The sequence below is a fragment of the Dreissena polymorpha genome, chromosome 3 (genome assembly GCF_020536995.1).
Source record: "Dreissena polymorpha isolate Duluth1 chromosome 3, UMN_Dpol_1.0, whole genome shotgun sequence".
Classification (NCBI taxonomy): Eukaryota; Metazoa; Mollusca; class Bivalvia; order Myida; family Dreissenidae; genus Dreissena; species Dreissena polymorpha.
The window spans coordinates 103,765,830-103,783,372 of record NC_068357.1 but is presented as its reverse complement, the minus strand read 5'-3'; the positions used below and the strand labels follow the sequence as shown (position 1 = coordinate 103,783,372).

Below are 17,543 nucleotides of genomic sequence, written 5' to 3'. Positions count from 1 at the left end.
CATATGTAAAAATGGATGTAACATATAATAAAGTTAGGTAGGTAATTAGCGTGTTTGAAATTGCCAAACTATGCTAATCCATACGTATTCATCCATGAATGACCTGACAAGTTATATCCCATGCCGGATATATCGCAATCGTGATCTTTGGACCTCGGAATCACAATATAATGGAGTTGCAGTGTAATTAAAGGTAAAATTAAGCCTTAATAGAAACATCACGATGGACATTTTTCCAGTTTTCAAACGGGTTGTTCTAGTATCCAATTGTCATATTTTGTTTATTGAATGTAAGGTTTATGCATTTCAGGCTTGATTTAGGATTAGGTGAACATGAGGATAAGCTTGCCATCAGTTCACTGCCAGGTATTATTTTTGAGTTGTTTGAGATAACCTTGGATTCTTATTACCACATTATTTATTAAAGAGATTTCAAGTATTGTAATTGTAAAAGTAATGATGCTGAAGAAACAATTGTTTTCCACAAGGATATCAGGTATGTAGTTAAGATAAACTTACATACAGGATGAGATAACTGCCAGACTTGGTCAGACAATCTGTTCTAATGATATCTCTATTGAGTTCTAATATGGATCCGGTCTGTGAGAAAAACATGGCCAGTAGGGGGTGGGGCAGGTTTCCTTGTATGGCTGTAGTTAAACCTTGTTAACACTCTTGAGGTCACAATTATTGTAAAACTTGGTCAGAACATTTGTTGTAATGTTATGTCAGCTGAGTTTAAAAAATGGTTCAGTTGGTTGAAAAACATTGCCACCAAGGGGCAGGGCAGGTTTCCTTATTACATGTAGCTCATCTATTTTTTGAAAAAAAAATTATGAGCTATTGTCATCACCTTGGCGTCGGTGTCCGGTTTAGTTTTGTGTTGAGGTCCATTTTTCTCATAGAGTATCATTGCTATTGCATTCAAACTTGGTACACTTACTATCATGAGGGGACTGGGCAGGCAAAGTTAGATAACTCTGGCGTGCATTTTGACAGAATTATGCGCCCTTTTTATACTTAGAAAATGGAAAATTTGGTTAAGTTTTGTGTTAAGGTTCATTTTATTCCTTAAGTATCAAAGCTACTGCTTTCATACTTGCAACACTTACTAACTATCATAAGGGGACTGTGCAGGCAAAGTTATGTAACTCTGACTGGCATTTTGACAGAATTATGTGCCCTTTTTATACTTAGAAAATTGAAAATTTGTTTAAGTTTTGTGTTTAGGTCCATTTTATTCCTTAAGTATCAAAGCTATTGCTTTCATACTTGCAACACTTACTAACTATCATAAGGGGACTGTGCAGGCAAAGTTATGTAACTCTGAGTGGCATTTTGACAGAATTATGGCCCCTTTATATTTAGAAAATTGAAAATGTGGTTAAGTTTTGTGTTTTGGTCCACTTTACTCCAAAAGTATCATAGATATTGCTTTCATACTTGGAACACACTTACTAACTATCATAAGGGGACAGTACAGGACAAGTTGCATAACTCTGGTTGTCATTTTGACGGAATTATGGCCCTTTTTTGACTAAGTAACTTTGAATATATGATTTAATTTTGTGTTTAGATCCACTTTACTTATTTGGTTTTGTTATTGTTAGTAGCCAACCTCCGCACAGACATTTGTTTGGTTCCATGCATGTTTGTAAACTATTATTGAGTCAACATCCGTAACAACTTACAGAGATTAATAATAGTTGAGAACGATGACAAAAATGTCTGATGAAAACAGCACGCAAAACAACAATGAAATAGCAAATGATAAAATCAATTGAGAAAACTCGTATGTTCCGTAAAAAAAAATGCCTAAGGGAATATATCTAATGCTTAAGGTATATACGTAATGTTCATGATTTCGATGTAAATTTTCTGATACTTTTTCCCCATTTAAATCCGGACCAATTGATGTTGAGGGAAAATTAAGGGTGTCACGGTACTCCGTGGGACGGTATATCGTAATAGTCTCACCTTGGTACGGTTCACGATACGCCTCCGAGTCCGTACGGTACGGTACGGCATTTTCAATGATGCATTTCAAGGGAAGTAACTGTAATTCGCCTAAAAAAATGGCAGAAGTTTAATTGAAATCACCTCCAGCGAGCTTCTAATAAAAAATATGGAAGCATTTTGTGTTATCAGTAAGAAAGTGGTAAGCGTTTATTTCGTATAAATATTTGCTTTATATCAGGACTTTAGTCGCTACGAATTTCCTAAGCAGGAGCTGTAATTTTATGATTCCGCTGAGAATTTCGCAAATTCTTTGAAATCATTAAAATTAAATTTCAACCACTTAAAAATGTGCCATGTTGCCTATGTCACAAACAAGGTGCAAAATTTGACTGGTTCTACGAATTGCGCTTGGAGTTTTTTTACGGCACAAGCAAAGATAGCCAGTTTGACTAGTTGGTAAACACGTTTTATTTTTAACTTAAATAATCTATCGAAGTAAAAGAAACATAAACCGTATTTTTTAAATTTTTTAAACATTCATAATTTTGTGTTCATATTTAATCAAAGTTTTAGATTTGTAAATAATAATAATTAATTGTCAATTCATGTACTTTCATGAAATTATAGACTATGGTATTTTGTATATTGTATGACACATATGTAGAGGTCTTTCAATAAAATTGAAAAATGGTTTTAAATGGTTTGTGTCACTCCTGCTGAACTACGTTACAATGAGAGGTGCGCCTGAACGACAACACGATACGGCGTCATAACTACAACGGTTACGGCGTCTTGACGTGTCACTTCTTTATATTGACATTTATAGGCATACACACGCGTTGACAAGGTAAAGTCTTTGTTTAAACTTACACTTAAAAAGGGATATGGCATTTATTTCCATTTAGTAATGTTTCTTAACTCGCTACCTAAGCTATCGAGGCATTTTCTAGCGTGAAATCATAACAAAAGAAAGAAGTTAAAGTTCAAAACATAGAAACTCCAATTAATTCGTTGTTTCATGCTTGCAGTATCTGTCACGATGATTATTTTCAATGATTTGTATCAAGTTCACTCTTTTACAAACATGTGATGCCCATTAGTATACTATTATTGGTGATTTCAATCAGATTTTGCAAAATAGTTGTAGCATGTCAACTCCGTGTACATGTTACGGTATCTTCTCTTACGACTAAGGCATGTTACGGTGTCTTCTTTACAGCGTTACAGCGCCTGCAGGAAGGCAAAATTACAAGCATGGAGATTTCCTTCCTCGATTTAAGCATTTTGGACGAAAGCATTGAGGTCGTGATTGACTTCAACAGCAACGAAGTGCTTACATCGACGCCTATTGTAAACAAACAGAAGGTAGATCTGTTCGCATGCCCCAGTTGTGCGTATAATACAAACTCTAGGGGCAATCTTTACCGCCATAAGCGTTCCGTCCACCAGAAGAAGAAGGAAGAGTGTCCCATGTGTGGTAAAACTTACGCCTCAGCATACGATCTACGGACTCATGTTAGAGTTGTTCACGGAGAAAACCCATTTTTTGTCACATCAACGCCCTGGGACCCTCAACTGCGATGCGCCATATGTTTGACGACGACGAATGAACTGTTAAATGATATTGAACTTAATTATATATGTGTGACAGTGAATAATGTGATAATTTTCTGCATGTACTTTTATGTTTAAAATGTGCTTGTATTGTGCTAAATGTATGTATTACAAATTATGTAAATGTTTATAACATGCAAATATTATATTAAATTTATAATATTGTTATGTGACTGACTTATATTATTGAAATGTTTCTTCACTGTTATATGGTGCATGTTGTAAATTATGTAAATGTATATATGTATAAATAAAAATAAAATAAAAGAATAAAAAACATCATGGGTTTATTTTCTTTCATGCACAATTTGTAAAAAGTGCATTCCTTCAATTGAGTAAATTGAGTAAATCATTAACATAATTATTCAGTTATTAATTACCTCAATTACTGTAAATAATTTAACAGGAATGTAGAAAATATTTCACACATCTTAAGTGAGGAATTCAATAACATATTAAGGTCATTTAAAACCAAGACTTCATTTGGGTAATATTAATTTATATTTCTTTATGGCATTTTTGTAATCAATCAGTAATACATTTTTTTTAAAGATTTGGTTCAATTATTTTTAGATAAAATAATAGTAAAAATATTTAAATAAAGACTGAATTAATCTTAGAATCGCAAATTCATTCATATTTGTTTATGTTTTGTTTTTAAAAAAATCAGTACTACAATATTTTACAAGACTTTGAACATTTGTTAATAGCATTAAACTAAATTGAATGTCGATTCTATACCGTAACCTTAAAAATGTTGTAGTAAATGCACTGTAACACTCTCTGTAAGACGCCGTAACATTTTAATTCATCAAAATTTCTCTCGTTACACTTACATGCAGTTAATTTTGAGACAGATCTTGATAAGATTGATTCAATATTCTTTCTTGCTTACGTGTGTTTGCATTTTCTTCTGTTTGAATTATATTCCAAATATTTTATGAGTTGTCTATACAGGTCTTTAAAACTTCCATTTTATCGATAATATAGCAATAAATTACATGGCAAGCTATGAAAGAGATGCACAGTATCCGTATTTAAATAAACATTGGCTTACACATACAAAAACTATTCAAACTTACCGTAATTTACCATTTATTTTAACACAATCCCGTATCGTCAACAAACTGTGTAAAGAAACCGTACCCGTTGTAGTTATGAGGCCGTATCGCGTTGTCGTACAGACGCACCTCCCATTGTAACGTAGTTCAGCGGGAGTGTGTGTGTTGTTTCCATCTGACAATACGTATTGTGATACGTATTGCATCGTGCACACTGTATCGCGATACCAATTGTATCGTAAGGTGAGCTTATTGTGACACCCTTAGGGAAAATATTATCCCTGCTAATATGGTTATAGTAAAACCTTGTTAGCTCTTTAAAATTTACAGTTCACTTCACTCTTCATGAAAATTGGTCAGAACATTTGCTCTTATGATATCTTGGGGCTGCACTGAGCAGGTCAGTTCCTTTTTATCTCCGATGACTATGGGCCTTTCAGGCCCTCTTGTTACTTTTCTCACTTATGCCCCACCAGTAACTTGTGTATGATCTACCACCCCTGCACGCGGCGAGGCATTTATCTATACAGCAATAGCAAAACCTTGTTTAGGCTATAATGGCCATATTGATCTTCATGAAACTTGGTCAGAATATGGATCCAAATGAAAGCTCACACAATTGATCACTAGGTCAAATATAAAAAAGCATGTGTATACTCTAGAAGTCACTTTCTTTTTCCAATCTTTATGAACCTCGGTCAGCACATTTCTACTAACAATATTTGAGCCAAGTTCAAAAATAAAAATTAAATTTTTTAAAGTACTATAATTATGTTAAACTCAACCTTGTCAGAAAAATTAAGTTCCTTAGGATCACATGTGAGCACCTTAGGGCCCATGACCCTCTTGTTTGCAGAGATATAATCAGCCACTGGATTACTGAGCTATCCCCTATATAAGGTTTAAATATGCATGTATGTATTATGTTTTTGAAACATTTAAATAATCAAAAGTCTGTTATAATATTGTGCCTAGAATTGAAATATTTATGTTTTATGTACTCTTTTTGATTCTTCTGAAGTCAACCTTGTAAGAATAGTTTAATTCCGGATGAGTACTTTAGGGCCTATGGCACTCTTGAAATGACGTATTAGATCTGGATATTTACAAGAAAGACAACAGGTTTATTAGAGAACTTGGTTGAGTAGTCTTTCTTGTTGATTATTGACCAATGTTTTGCTTGTGCACCTGCTTTTGCTAATAGGTACATTTTTATGCTTCCCCAAAAAAAATTTGAGGGGAGCATATAATCGCCGCTTCGTCCGTCCGTCCGTGCACAAGTTTTGTCTGGGCTATTTTTCAGCAACTTATGACCGGAATTCAATTAAACTTTATGGGAAGCTTCACTACCAAGAGGAGATGTGCATATTATCAGCCGGTTCTGGTCGGATGATTTTTCACAGAGTTATGACCCTTTGAAATTTCCATTAACTGTACATATAGTGCAATTCTTGTCCGGGCTATTTCTCAGCAACTAATGACCGGAATTCAATTAAACTTTATGGGAAGCTTCACTACCAAGAGGAGATGTGCATATTATCAGGGGGTTCTGGTCGGATGATTTTTCACAGAGTTATGGCCCTTTGAAATTTTCCATTGTACATATAGTGCAATTCTTGTCCGGGCTATTTCTCAGCAACTAATGACCGGAATTCAATTTAACTTTATAGGAAGCTTCACTACCAACAGGAGATGTGCATATTATCAGCCGGTTCTGGTCGGATGATTTTTCCCAGAGTTATGGCCCTCTGAAATTTTCCATTGTACATAGTGCAATTCTTGTCCGGGCTATTTCTCAGCAACTTATTACGGGAATTCAATGAAACTTTATGGGAAGCTTCACTACCAACAGGAGATGTGCATATTATCAGCCGGTTCAGGTCGGATGATTTTTCACAGAGTTATGGCCCTTTGAAATTTTCCATTGTACATATAGTGCAATTCTTGTCCGAGCTATTTCTCAGCAATTTATCATGGGAATTCAATGAAACTTAATGGGAAGCTTCACTACCAACAGAAGATGCGCATATTATCAGCCGGTTATGGTCGGATGATTTAAGGCCCTTTGAAATTTTCTATAAACTGTACATATAGTGCAATTCTTGTCTGGGCTATTTCTCCCCAACTACTTAATGGACTTCAATGAAGCTTTTTGGGAAGCTTAACTACCTTGAGGAGATGCGCATGTTATTAGTGGGTTCTGGTTAGATGAGTTATGGCCCTTTGAAATTTTTAAGTTGCTAAACCATCCATCGTATTATTTTGTCCAAAGTTATGCCCCTCAAGACGTTTCCTTTAATCTGAATATATAGTGCAATATTGTGACAAAAAAAACTTTTGGGGAGCATCACCAGTCTCCGACTGTTACTTATTGTATGTACAGTCAAAACCCGATGGCTCAAACTCGTTGGGACCGGCAACACAAGTTCGAGCCATCTGGAATTCGAGCCATCCGATTTCTATTAAACTTTTGTTTACGAATATTTTCACCTCCAGTTAAAGAGTACTCATATTGCTTAAACTCCGTTCTACTTCGTACTAATTTTTGTTTTTGAATTAATAAGAACCAAATATTTACTTAATACTTTATGTACAAATATTTTATTTTATGTAATATCAAATTTTACTCCAATCAATAAACGATTTACTTGATGACATGTTTGCAACCAGTGTTATATCAATTATTACGTGCCTTTAATCTAGCATTCCTAATCGATTAACAGTTTATGCGACTCGAAGCGAGTTCGAGCCATCCGAACAAAAGAACGTGTGAAAATTGTGACCGGGACTGTGAAAACAGTTCCAGCCTATCGATAATTCGAGCCTCGTTAATTCGAGCTATCTAACAAAATTTATATAAATATATAGCAATAAAAAATAGTTGCTTTGATGAGAGTTTGAGCCAACCGAATATTCGAGCCATGCGAGTTCGAGTGATTGGGTTTTGACTGTACTTTGATTTTTATCGCTCCAAGGAAATGAATTTCCCTGTAAGCTATGCTTGGTAATGCCAAAACAATTGAAATACATTTTTAAAAAAAATGCATGATCAGTCTGCAGGTTCAAATGTAACAATAGTGATATGTTATGGTTTCATTTCAATTTACAAAATATGTGGTGCAGTATTTGAACAAAGGGTCTAGATCTACTGTTTTCCCTGCATTAGCTCAGTTATTAATGGCCTGCACATGAAGGTTATTTTTCTGCAAGTTTGGAATTTTTTATCGATTTTGGTTTGAGTGTTCAATAAAAGCTCAGTATTTACCAGCACTGACATGATAATAAAAGAGGATGACCTTTCCTGCCCCTCTCTCATTGTTTTAGATTAATTTGAATTATTGAAAGGTTCAAATAAAGACAAACACATAAATATATATTTTGTTCATTAAAAATGAATGTTTTAGCCCTTTGTAATTGATGCATGCTATGAAAGTAATTTAAAGTTAAAACAAGCAAATAATGGTTTGGACCCCATTTATATCCAACAGGACCCCTGAAAATCATCCACCGAGTCCTGGGGACCATTACAATATCGCATAAATGTAAAACCCTTCAATATTAAAAAGTATTTTTACAATTTCATACACTAACCTTTGTGTACAACTCTGGGGCATACATTTTTTTTACAAACATCGTGTATTTCTTTTTGACATTTTTTTCTTCTGGGACTACATGTAACATAATAATCCTGTGACAAAATGTGTTTTAATCTTGTTTTAGGTTGCAGATTCAAAGACACCTGGAGGAGTTTAGAAAGTGATATAAGTATGGCAATTATTTGTTATTACATGTAGTACCCTACTGGTTTCACCAAATGGCATTATTTCCCTCTGTTATCATGTCTGTCTGTCTGTCCATCCAAAAAACTGGATCCGGCCATTTCTCAATAGATACAGTTTAAGTAACACAATTATATTAAATTATTTAATTTTTAATTTGAAAATATTAAAGTAAAAAATGTTACATTAAATTATTTAGTTTTTATTTGAAAATAATCAGTGTTAAAAATTCCTTACCTCTTGACTTATTGGGCCAAGGTTACTATTTCAAACAATTTCTCGAGGATATTAATTGAAACAATACATTTGAGCTGGTTATCTTGTTACAAAAGAATGTTAAAATCCTGAGTGAATGCATTTTCCTTGTTCGATTGTACATTGTTAAGCTTGTTAAAGGGCTGGGTTGATCTCACTCAAATTGTCCCATCTGAATGACTGATGTGTAAATACTTGTTAAGGAAGGAATTTTTGCTAAGACCAGTCTTGACAGTATTATGTCTGGTGTTTGTCACAATACAGCTGTTTTTAGTCCCCTACCGGTGAAACCGATGAGGGACTTATGGTTTGCGCTCTGTCTGTCCATCACACTTTTCTGGATCCTGCGATAACTTAAAAAGTTCTTCATATTTTTTCATGAAACTTGAAACATGGACAGATGGCAATATGGACATTATGCACGTCATTTCATTTTGTTCCTACGTCAAAAATTCTGGTTGCTATGGCAACAACTAGACTAGAAATACTGCTGAAAATAGTGTTTTCTGGATCCTGCGATAACTTTAAAAGTTCTTAATATTTTTTCATGAAACTTGAAACATGGATAGATGGCAGTATGGACATTATGCACGTGTTCCTACGTAAAAAATTCTGGTTGCTATGGCAACAAATATATATAAAAAAATCTGACAATGGTGGAATTTCTGACAATGGTGGAGCCGGTAGGGGACATATATTGCTTGGCAATAGTCTTGTTCCTTCTCAATGGCTGGGTGGATCTTGCTCAAACTTTCACAGTTTAGGCTTAGAAGGAATAGAACAAGACTATTTCTAGTTGTATCTGATTATGTGTTCAGCGTTTAATTGTCTGCCATTATTATCTGGAATGCTTAAAAGTGCTTATTTTCATGCGGCTTGTTACCTCTCCGGAGTGTTGGCATGCCTGTGCGTAATGCAGCTTGTTACCTCTCCAGAGTGTTGGCATGCCAGTGTCCATGTGGCTTGCTACCTCTCCAGAGTGTTGGCATGCCTTCTTTTACATGTGACTCGTAACCTCTCCAGAGTGTGGGCATGCCTTTGTCTCATGCGGCTTGTTACCTCTCCAGAGTGTTGGCATGACTGTACCTCATGCAGCTTGTTACCTCTCCAGAGTGTTGGCATGCCTTTTTTTACATGTGACTTGTAACCTCTCCAGAGTGTGGGCATGCCTGTGTCTCATGCGGCTTGTTACCTCTCCAGAGTGTTGGCATGACTGCCTCACATGTGACATGTTACCTCTCCAGAGTGCTGTCATGCCTTTGTCTCATGCGGCTTGTTACCTCTCCAGAGTGTGGGCATACCAGTGTCCATGCGGCTTGTTACCTCTCCAGAGTGTTTGCATGCCTTCTTTTACATGTGACTTGTTACCTCTCCAGAGTGTTGTCATGCCTTTGTCTCATGCGGCTTGTTACCTCTACAAGTGTTGGCATGACTGTGCCTTATGCAGCTTGTTACCTCTCCAGAGTGTTGTCATGCCTGTGTCTCATGTAACTTGTTACCTCTCCAGAGTACTGGCATGCCTGTGTCTCCTGTTGCTTGGTACCTCTCCAGAGTGTTGTCATGCCTGTGGCTCATGTAACTTGTTACCTCTCCAGAGTGTAAGCATGCCTGTGTCTTATGCAGCTTGTTACCTCTCCAGAGTGTTGGCATGCCTGTGCTTAAATTTACTTGTTACCTCCAGAGTTTTGGCATGCCTATGTCTCATGTACAGTGATTAATCTAGAAGTTTGCTTCAATGAGTCCCAGGACTCACATATTTGAAAACAATGAGTCCCATAGAAATTCAATGAGTCCCAAACTTTATTCATGAGTCCTTGCGTGTTTTCCCTGGGGGCTGAAGAAAATAGCACAAACACATTTTTTAGCTCATCTATTTTTTGAAAAAAAATTATGAGCTATTGTCATCACCTTGGCGTCGGCGTCGGCGTTGGCGTTGGCGTTGGCGTCGGCGTCCGGTTAAGTTTTGCGTTTAGGTCCACTTTTCTCAGAAAGTATCAATGCTATTGCATTCAAACTTGGTACACTTACTTACTATCATGAGGGGACTGGGCAGGCAAAGTTAGATAACTCTGGTGTGCATTTTGACAGAATTATGTGCCCTTTTTATACTTAAAAAATTGAAAATTTTGGTTAAGTTTTGCGTTTAGTTCCACTTTTCTCAGTAAGTATCAATGCTATTGCATTCAAACTTGGTACACTTACTTACTATCATGAGGGGACTGGGCAGGCAAAGTTAGATAACTCTGGCATGCATTTTGACAGAATTATGTGCCCTTTTTATACTTAGAAAATTGACAATTTTGGTTAAGTTTTGTGTTTAGGTCCATTTTATTCCTTAAGCATCAAAGCTATTGCTTTCATACTTGCAACACTTACTAACTATCATAAGGGGACTGTGCAGGCAAAGTAATGTAACTCTGACTGGCATTTTGACAGAATTATGTGCCCTTTTTATACTTAGAAAATTGAAAATTTGATTAAGTTTTGTGTTTAGGTCCACTTTATTCCTACAGTATCAAAGCTATTGCTTTCATACTTGCAAGATTTATGAACTATCATAAGGGGACCGTGCAGGCAAAGTTATGTAACTCTGACTGGCATTTGGACGGAATTATGGGCCCTTTATACTTAGAAAATTGAAAATTTGGTTAAGATTTATGTTTTGGTCCACTTTACCCCTAAAGTATCATAGATATTGCTTTCATACTTGGAACACTCACAAACTATCATAAGGGTACAGTAAAAGGACAAGTTGCATAACTCTGGTTGTCATTGTTACGGAATTATGGCCCTTTTTTGACTTAGTAACTTTTAATATATGGTTAAATTTTGTGTTTCGATCCACTTTACTTCTTAAGTATCAAGGCTATTGCTTTCAAACTTCAAATACTTACATGCTATCATGAGGTTACTGTACCTGGCAATTTGAATTTTACTTTGACCTTTGAATGACCTTGACTCTCAAGGTCAAATTATTAAATTTTGCTTAAATTGCCATAACTTCTTTATTTATGATTAGATTTGATTGATACTTTGATGAAACAACTCTTATCTGACAAACCACAATAGACTCCACCCCCGTGCCCTCCCCCCCCTCCCCCCCCTCCCCCCCTCCCCCCCCCCCCCTATTTTTTTTTATTTTTTTTATTTTTTTTTTTTAAGATCATCTCACAAATGACCACCACACCCTCACACTATACCCCCACCCCCCCCCCCCCCCCCCCCCCCCCACCCCCCACCCCCCCCCATTTTTTTTTTTTTTTTTTTTTTTTTTTTTTAAGATCATCTCACAAATTACCACCACACCCTCACACTATACCCCCCCCCCCCCCATTTTTTTTTTTTAAAACTGTTATGTTTGAAATACGTCCAACCCATCGCAAACCAACCCAACCCCCCCCCCCAACCACCACCCCACACACCCCCCCCCCCCAACCCCCCCCCCCCTCCCCCACCACCGAAACAAACCCCCCCCAAACCCAAAAGAAAAACCCAAAAAGCCAACCCCCAAAATCCCCCTCCCAAAACCCACCCAAAGCCAACCAACCCCTCCACACCCCCCCTTGGGCCAAGGATAAACCAAAGCCACCCCGGCAGGGCCCCCCTAAGACCAAATGACCTAAAACCCAATCGCCAGCGAGACAACCCTAATATAAACAAAAAAAAACACCCCCAACCGAAAAAAACCAACTGAAAAAAGAAATCAAACAATGAACTAGCGACAAAAAAAAACCATCGCACCAACCCCCCCCCCCCCCCCACCCCCCCCCCCGCCCCCCCCCCCCCCCCCCCCCCCCGATTTTTTTTTTTTTTTTTTTTTTTTTTTTTTTTTCGCTTTTTTGGAAGATAATGTAATAAATGTCCACAACCCCACACTATACACCCCTCTTCACTCCACTCCTCCCTCCTTTGTGATTGAAAATGAGAGTCCCTTCACCTTTAAAAAGAAAATAGATGAGCGGTCTGCACCCGCAAGGCGGTGCTCTTGTTTTTAAACTTTTAATCAACTGACAAGACTAGAATTTCCCTTACTAGATTTCGCTGACTAGAAATGAAAAACAATAATAATAAATGAGAAAAAAAAACTTAAAAAAGAAGAACTAAAAAGTTAACTGTTAACACTGAGTCTATGAGTTCACCGTTTCAAATATAATAATTTTATTTTTGGTTAAAATTTCTAAGTCCTTTACATTGAAATCATGAAGCAACTGAACAAGAGATTGGAATTTTGACAAAGGCAAATCCTCCTTGATCATCCATTCAAGTGTCTTGAACATGACTTCAATAGCTTTATCTTTATCAGATGAGCCCTTTTGCAAAGCTACAGCCAGGCTTTGTTTCATTTGGGGTACAACACGTACAGCATTTACATGGTCTGGGTGACCTGCATGTCGTACCAAAGTTGTATTCTGGTAGTTTCTATTGTGCATTTGTTGAACCATGCTATTTTTAGCGTTGTTCTCGTCGCAAATAGAACAATACATAAAGTTGTCATGCGTGTCTGTTCTTTCAACAAATCTAAGCCAAGAGTACATTGAAAGCCATTTGGTCAAAAACTCACGTTTCTTTGGCTGGCTTACATCTCGGACGCTTGCGCTTGGTTGTTCCTTCTCTTCGTTAACACTCGCGGATAAATCGAGCGAGTCATCATGTCCGCCAGTATCGGGCCGCCAAAAATTAACAAGAGTTTGCTGCTTTGTGTCAAGCTTTAACACTTTCTTTGGTGGCATTTTTTCTTAATGCAGCCGAACGAATATTATCATCCGGGCTCTTTAAAATTAATCTCGACGAAGCAAATTTAGAACGAATACACTGATTGGTTATTTTTAGCATATGCGGCTCTGTAAGCCAATGAAAATGTGTCTTGTAGAATTTTAACAGCGTGATACATACGGCGTCGTAAAATATATGCATTCGTGAGAAATACAAACACGGATTTGTATGCGTCCTCGAGGACGCTCATACTTCGCTACGGTGCGTTTTTTCCGATTTTGATGCGTCAGAGACGCAGGACGCGGACCTAGATTAATCACTGCATGTAGCTTGTTACCTCTCCAGAGTGTTAGCATGCCTTTGTCTCATATGACTTGTTACCTCTCCAGAGTGATGGCATGACTGTGTCACATGGGGCTTGTTACCTCTCCAGAGTGTTGGCATGCCTATGTCTCATGTGACTTGTTACCTCTCAAGAGTGTTGGCATGCCAGTGTCTTACGCGCCTTGTTACCTCTCCAGAGTGTTGGCATGCCTGTGTCTCATGTGACTTGTTACCTCTCACGAGTGTTGGCATGCCTATGTCTCATGTGGCTTGTTACCTCTCCAGAGTGTTGGCATGCCTTTGTCTCCTGTGACTTGTTAACACAGAGTGTTGGCATGCCTGTGTCTCATGTGGCTTGTGAACACAGAGAGTTTGCATGTCTGCGTCTCCTGTGGCTTGTTTACACAGAGTGTTGGCATGCCTGTGTCTCCTGTGGCTGGTTTATGGAGAGTGTTGGCATGGCTGTGTCTCATGGGACTTTTTACCTCTCCAGAGTGTTTGCATACCTGTGTCTTATGATGCTTGTAACCTCTCCAAAGTGTTGGTATGCCTGTGTCTCCTGTGGCTTTTTACCTCTTCAGAGTGTTGGCATGCTTGTGTCTCATGTGGCTTGTTAACACAGAGTGTTGGCATGCCTGTGTCTTATGCGGCTTGTTACCTCTCCAGAGTGTTGGCATGCCTGTGTCTCATGTGACTTGTTATCTCTCTTGAGTGTTGGTATTCCTGTGTCTCATGTGACTTATTACCTCTCCAGAGTGATGGTATGCCTGTGTCTCATGTGGCTGTTTACCTCTCCGGAGTGTTGGCATACCTGGTCTCAAGGTGGTTGCCTGTGTCTTGTTTGACTTGTTAACACAGAGTGTTGACATGCCTGTGTCTCGTGTGACTTGTTATGACAGAGTGTTGGCATTTTTTGTTATGACAGAGTGTTGGCATGCCTGTGTCTCATGTGACTTGTTAACACAGAGTTAACAAGCCCGACATGCCTAGGCAAGCCGCGATCCGCGACATGACGCAACATGCGCATCGCATCTTCAAATCAAAATCTTTTAAAAATGATTAGTCAAAAAAAATTAAAAGAACAATTATAATAATATTTAAAATCATAATTAATTTAATGTGCTCGGATTCAAAATAGATAAAATAGTTAATAAAAAATTAAGCATGATGTTTTTTTTTTTGGTGATTGCATTCCCGTTTTTTAAGAAATCGCTGTAATCCGGGAAATAACTATTATTTTATAAGAATGCAAATTAAAAAAAATCACATTTATAAAAACACAACACGATTATCACGGGCATGTATTAATTAAATTGCAATTATCATTTACCATTGTCATTTTTAGAATTGGCTAAAGTACTTTAAGTTACTTTGTGTGCGTTTATTGCGCCGTATGATTATTGTCTTTATATTAAACGATCAACAAACATATTTGTTTTGGGTTTTATTTTTACGACACAATGTATTAGCATATGAGCATATTAATGTGTCTGGCCAAGTAAATTTGTTTCCCTCCCATAGTGTATGTATTTCACACATAAACAAGGTCACGTAATTATGTACAATTATTTTCCCTTTCATATCGAGACATCAAGGAGACCAGGCAGCTGTTTTCGCACCTACGAGTGGTCAAGGCTCCAGCAGATGGTGGCTTTATAATTGCTTGTTTTTGCTATTATATTTTAGCTGAGACAATTAGCAGTTTGAAGCCACATCAATAATCAACACTTAATTGTTGTTTTATTAATTATCAGCTTATTATAACTATTGTTTGACTCTGCGTATATAAAGTAGTTTCATTTTGTTTATATTTTACAGTTGATATCGCTAATCATTACCCGATAATCCCGTATATTCCAGTTTTAAAGCACATTCCGGTAAATATTTACGATAAAAGTGCTCAAGACACACAAACATTCGCAATTATTCTTAAGTATCAAATACATTTTGGCATTTGTTACTATTTAAAGATGTGATGAAATAACATCCAATCGGGGCAGGTTTTTTTCCACTGTAAACGCGTAAATCGCCTGACGTGATGTTCATGTTTTTATACAACACAAAATACACCCACACTTTCCATGCGACGTTCTACATGTTTGCATAATTTTCGCGCGCTTTTTATGGAGACAAAGGATATTTAGCACTGTTTATTTGATGCTAGAATTTGTTAATGTCGCATTAGAATTAAAATTCGGAAGTGTGTTTCAGATTACAAATTTAATAAAGCTCATTCGAGAATCGAACGAAACATTAACATTGTGAGTAATTATTTCAACAATAATTTGTTAAAGCGCATTTCGTGCCATATCGCTTATTAAAACGTGAAAATAATAACTATGAAAGTAGAGTAAATCTAGGTTTCTACACTACACAAATGTACATGTAGGTGTATATCTTTTCACACGATCCGCCGCGTACGGATTTACTTTGCAAAAGTACGCGAGGTTAATATAGACTCGGTGTCGTTGCGCGGATCAATGCCGAGTGCCTCGGCTAAACGCCCCTTGAACACACAACGCGGCCGCCGCGTACTAACGATCCTTGCCACGGCTTGACCAAGGATTATGTTTGTTCCGTGTTGGCTGTACTGTACCTCTCCAGAGTGTTGGCATGCCTGTGTCTCCTGTGGCTTGTTAACACAGAGTGTTGGCATGACTGCCTCACATGTGGCTTGTAACCTCTCCAGAATGTTGGCCTGCCTGTGTCTCATGTGGCTGTTTACCTCTCCAGAGAGTAGGCATGATTGTGTCTCCTGTGGCTTGTTAACACAGAGTCTTGGCATGCCTGTGTCTCATGTGGCTTGTAAGCCCTCAAGAGTGTTGGCATGCCTGTTTCTCATACGTCTTGTTACCTCTCCAGAGTGTTAGCATGCCTCTGTCTCATGGGACTTGTTACCTCTCCAGAGTGTTGGCATGCCTGTGTCTCCTGTGGCTGTTTTCCTCTCCAGAGTGTTGGCATGCCTGTGTCTGCTGTGGCTGTTAACCTTTCCAGAGTGTTGGCATGCCTGTGTCTCATGGGGCTTGTTACTTCTCCAGAGTGTTGGCACGCCTGTGTCTCATGGGGCTTGTTTACCTCTCCAGAGTGTTGGCATGCCTGTGTCTCCTGTGGCTGTTTACCTCTCCAGAGTGTTGGCATGATTGTGTCTAATGCGACTTGTTTCCTCTCCAGAGTGTAGGCATTCCTGTGTCTCGTGTAGCTTTTTACCTCTCCAGAGTGTAGGCATGCCAGTGTCTTATGCGGCTTGTAACCTCTCCAGAGTGTTGGCATGCCAGTGTCTTATGCAGCTTATAATCTCTCCATAGTGTTGGCATGCCATTGTCTTATGCGGCTTTTTACTTCTCCAGAATGTTGGCATGCCTGTGTCTCATGCAGCTTGTTACCTCTCCAGAGTGTTTGCATGCCTGTGTCTCATGTGGCTTGTTACCTCTCTATAGTGTTGGCATGCCAGTGTCTTACGCGCCTTGTTACCTCTTCAGAGTTTTGGCATGCCAGTGTCTTATGCAGCTTGTTACCTCTCCAGAGTGTAGGCATGCCTGTGTCTCATATGGCTTGTTACCTCTCCAGAGTGTTGATATGCCTATGTCTTGTGAGACTTGTTACCTCTTCAGAGTGTAGGCATGTCAGTGTCTTATGCTGCTTGTTACCTCTCCTGAGTGTTGGCATGCCAGTGTCTTACGCGGCTTGTAACCTCTTCAGAGTGTTGGCATGCCTGTGTCTCATGCAGCTTGTAACCTCTCCAGAGTGTAGGCATGCCTGTGTCTCATGTTGCTTGTAACCTCTTCAGAGTGTAGGCATGCCTGTGTCTCATGTGGCTTGTAACCTCTCCATAGTGTTA

The 17,543-nt window shown here is 38.1% G+C and overlaps 1 protein-coding gene across 5 annotated transcripts in view; it reads left to right on the top strand.

Annotated features, from left to right (window-relative positions):
* Positions 1 to 17,543, top strand: part of LOC127872917 (cyclin-dependent kinase inhibitor 3-like) — a 59,973-nt gene that overhangs the window by 21,968 nt on the left and 20,462 nt on the right. For 2 of the 5 annotated variants that reach the window (XM_052416452.1, XM_052416451.1), the window contains exons 3-4: positions 311 to 366; positions 8,355 to 8,399. The exons of 1 other annotated variant lie outside the window; for it this stretch is intronic. In XM_052416452.1, coding sequence (XP_052272412.1) covers positions 311 to 366; positions 8,355 to 8,399 — 101 coding nt within the window. The remainder of the gene's footprint in view (positions 1 to 310; positions 367 to 8,354; positions 8,400 to 17,543) is intronic. 2 more of the 5 variants (XM_052416453.1, XM_052416454.1) reach the window with 2 other exon arrangements.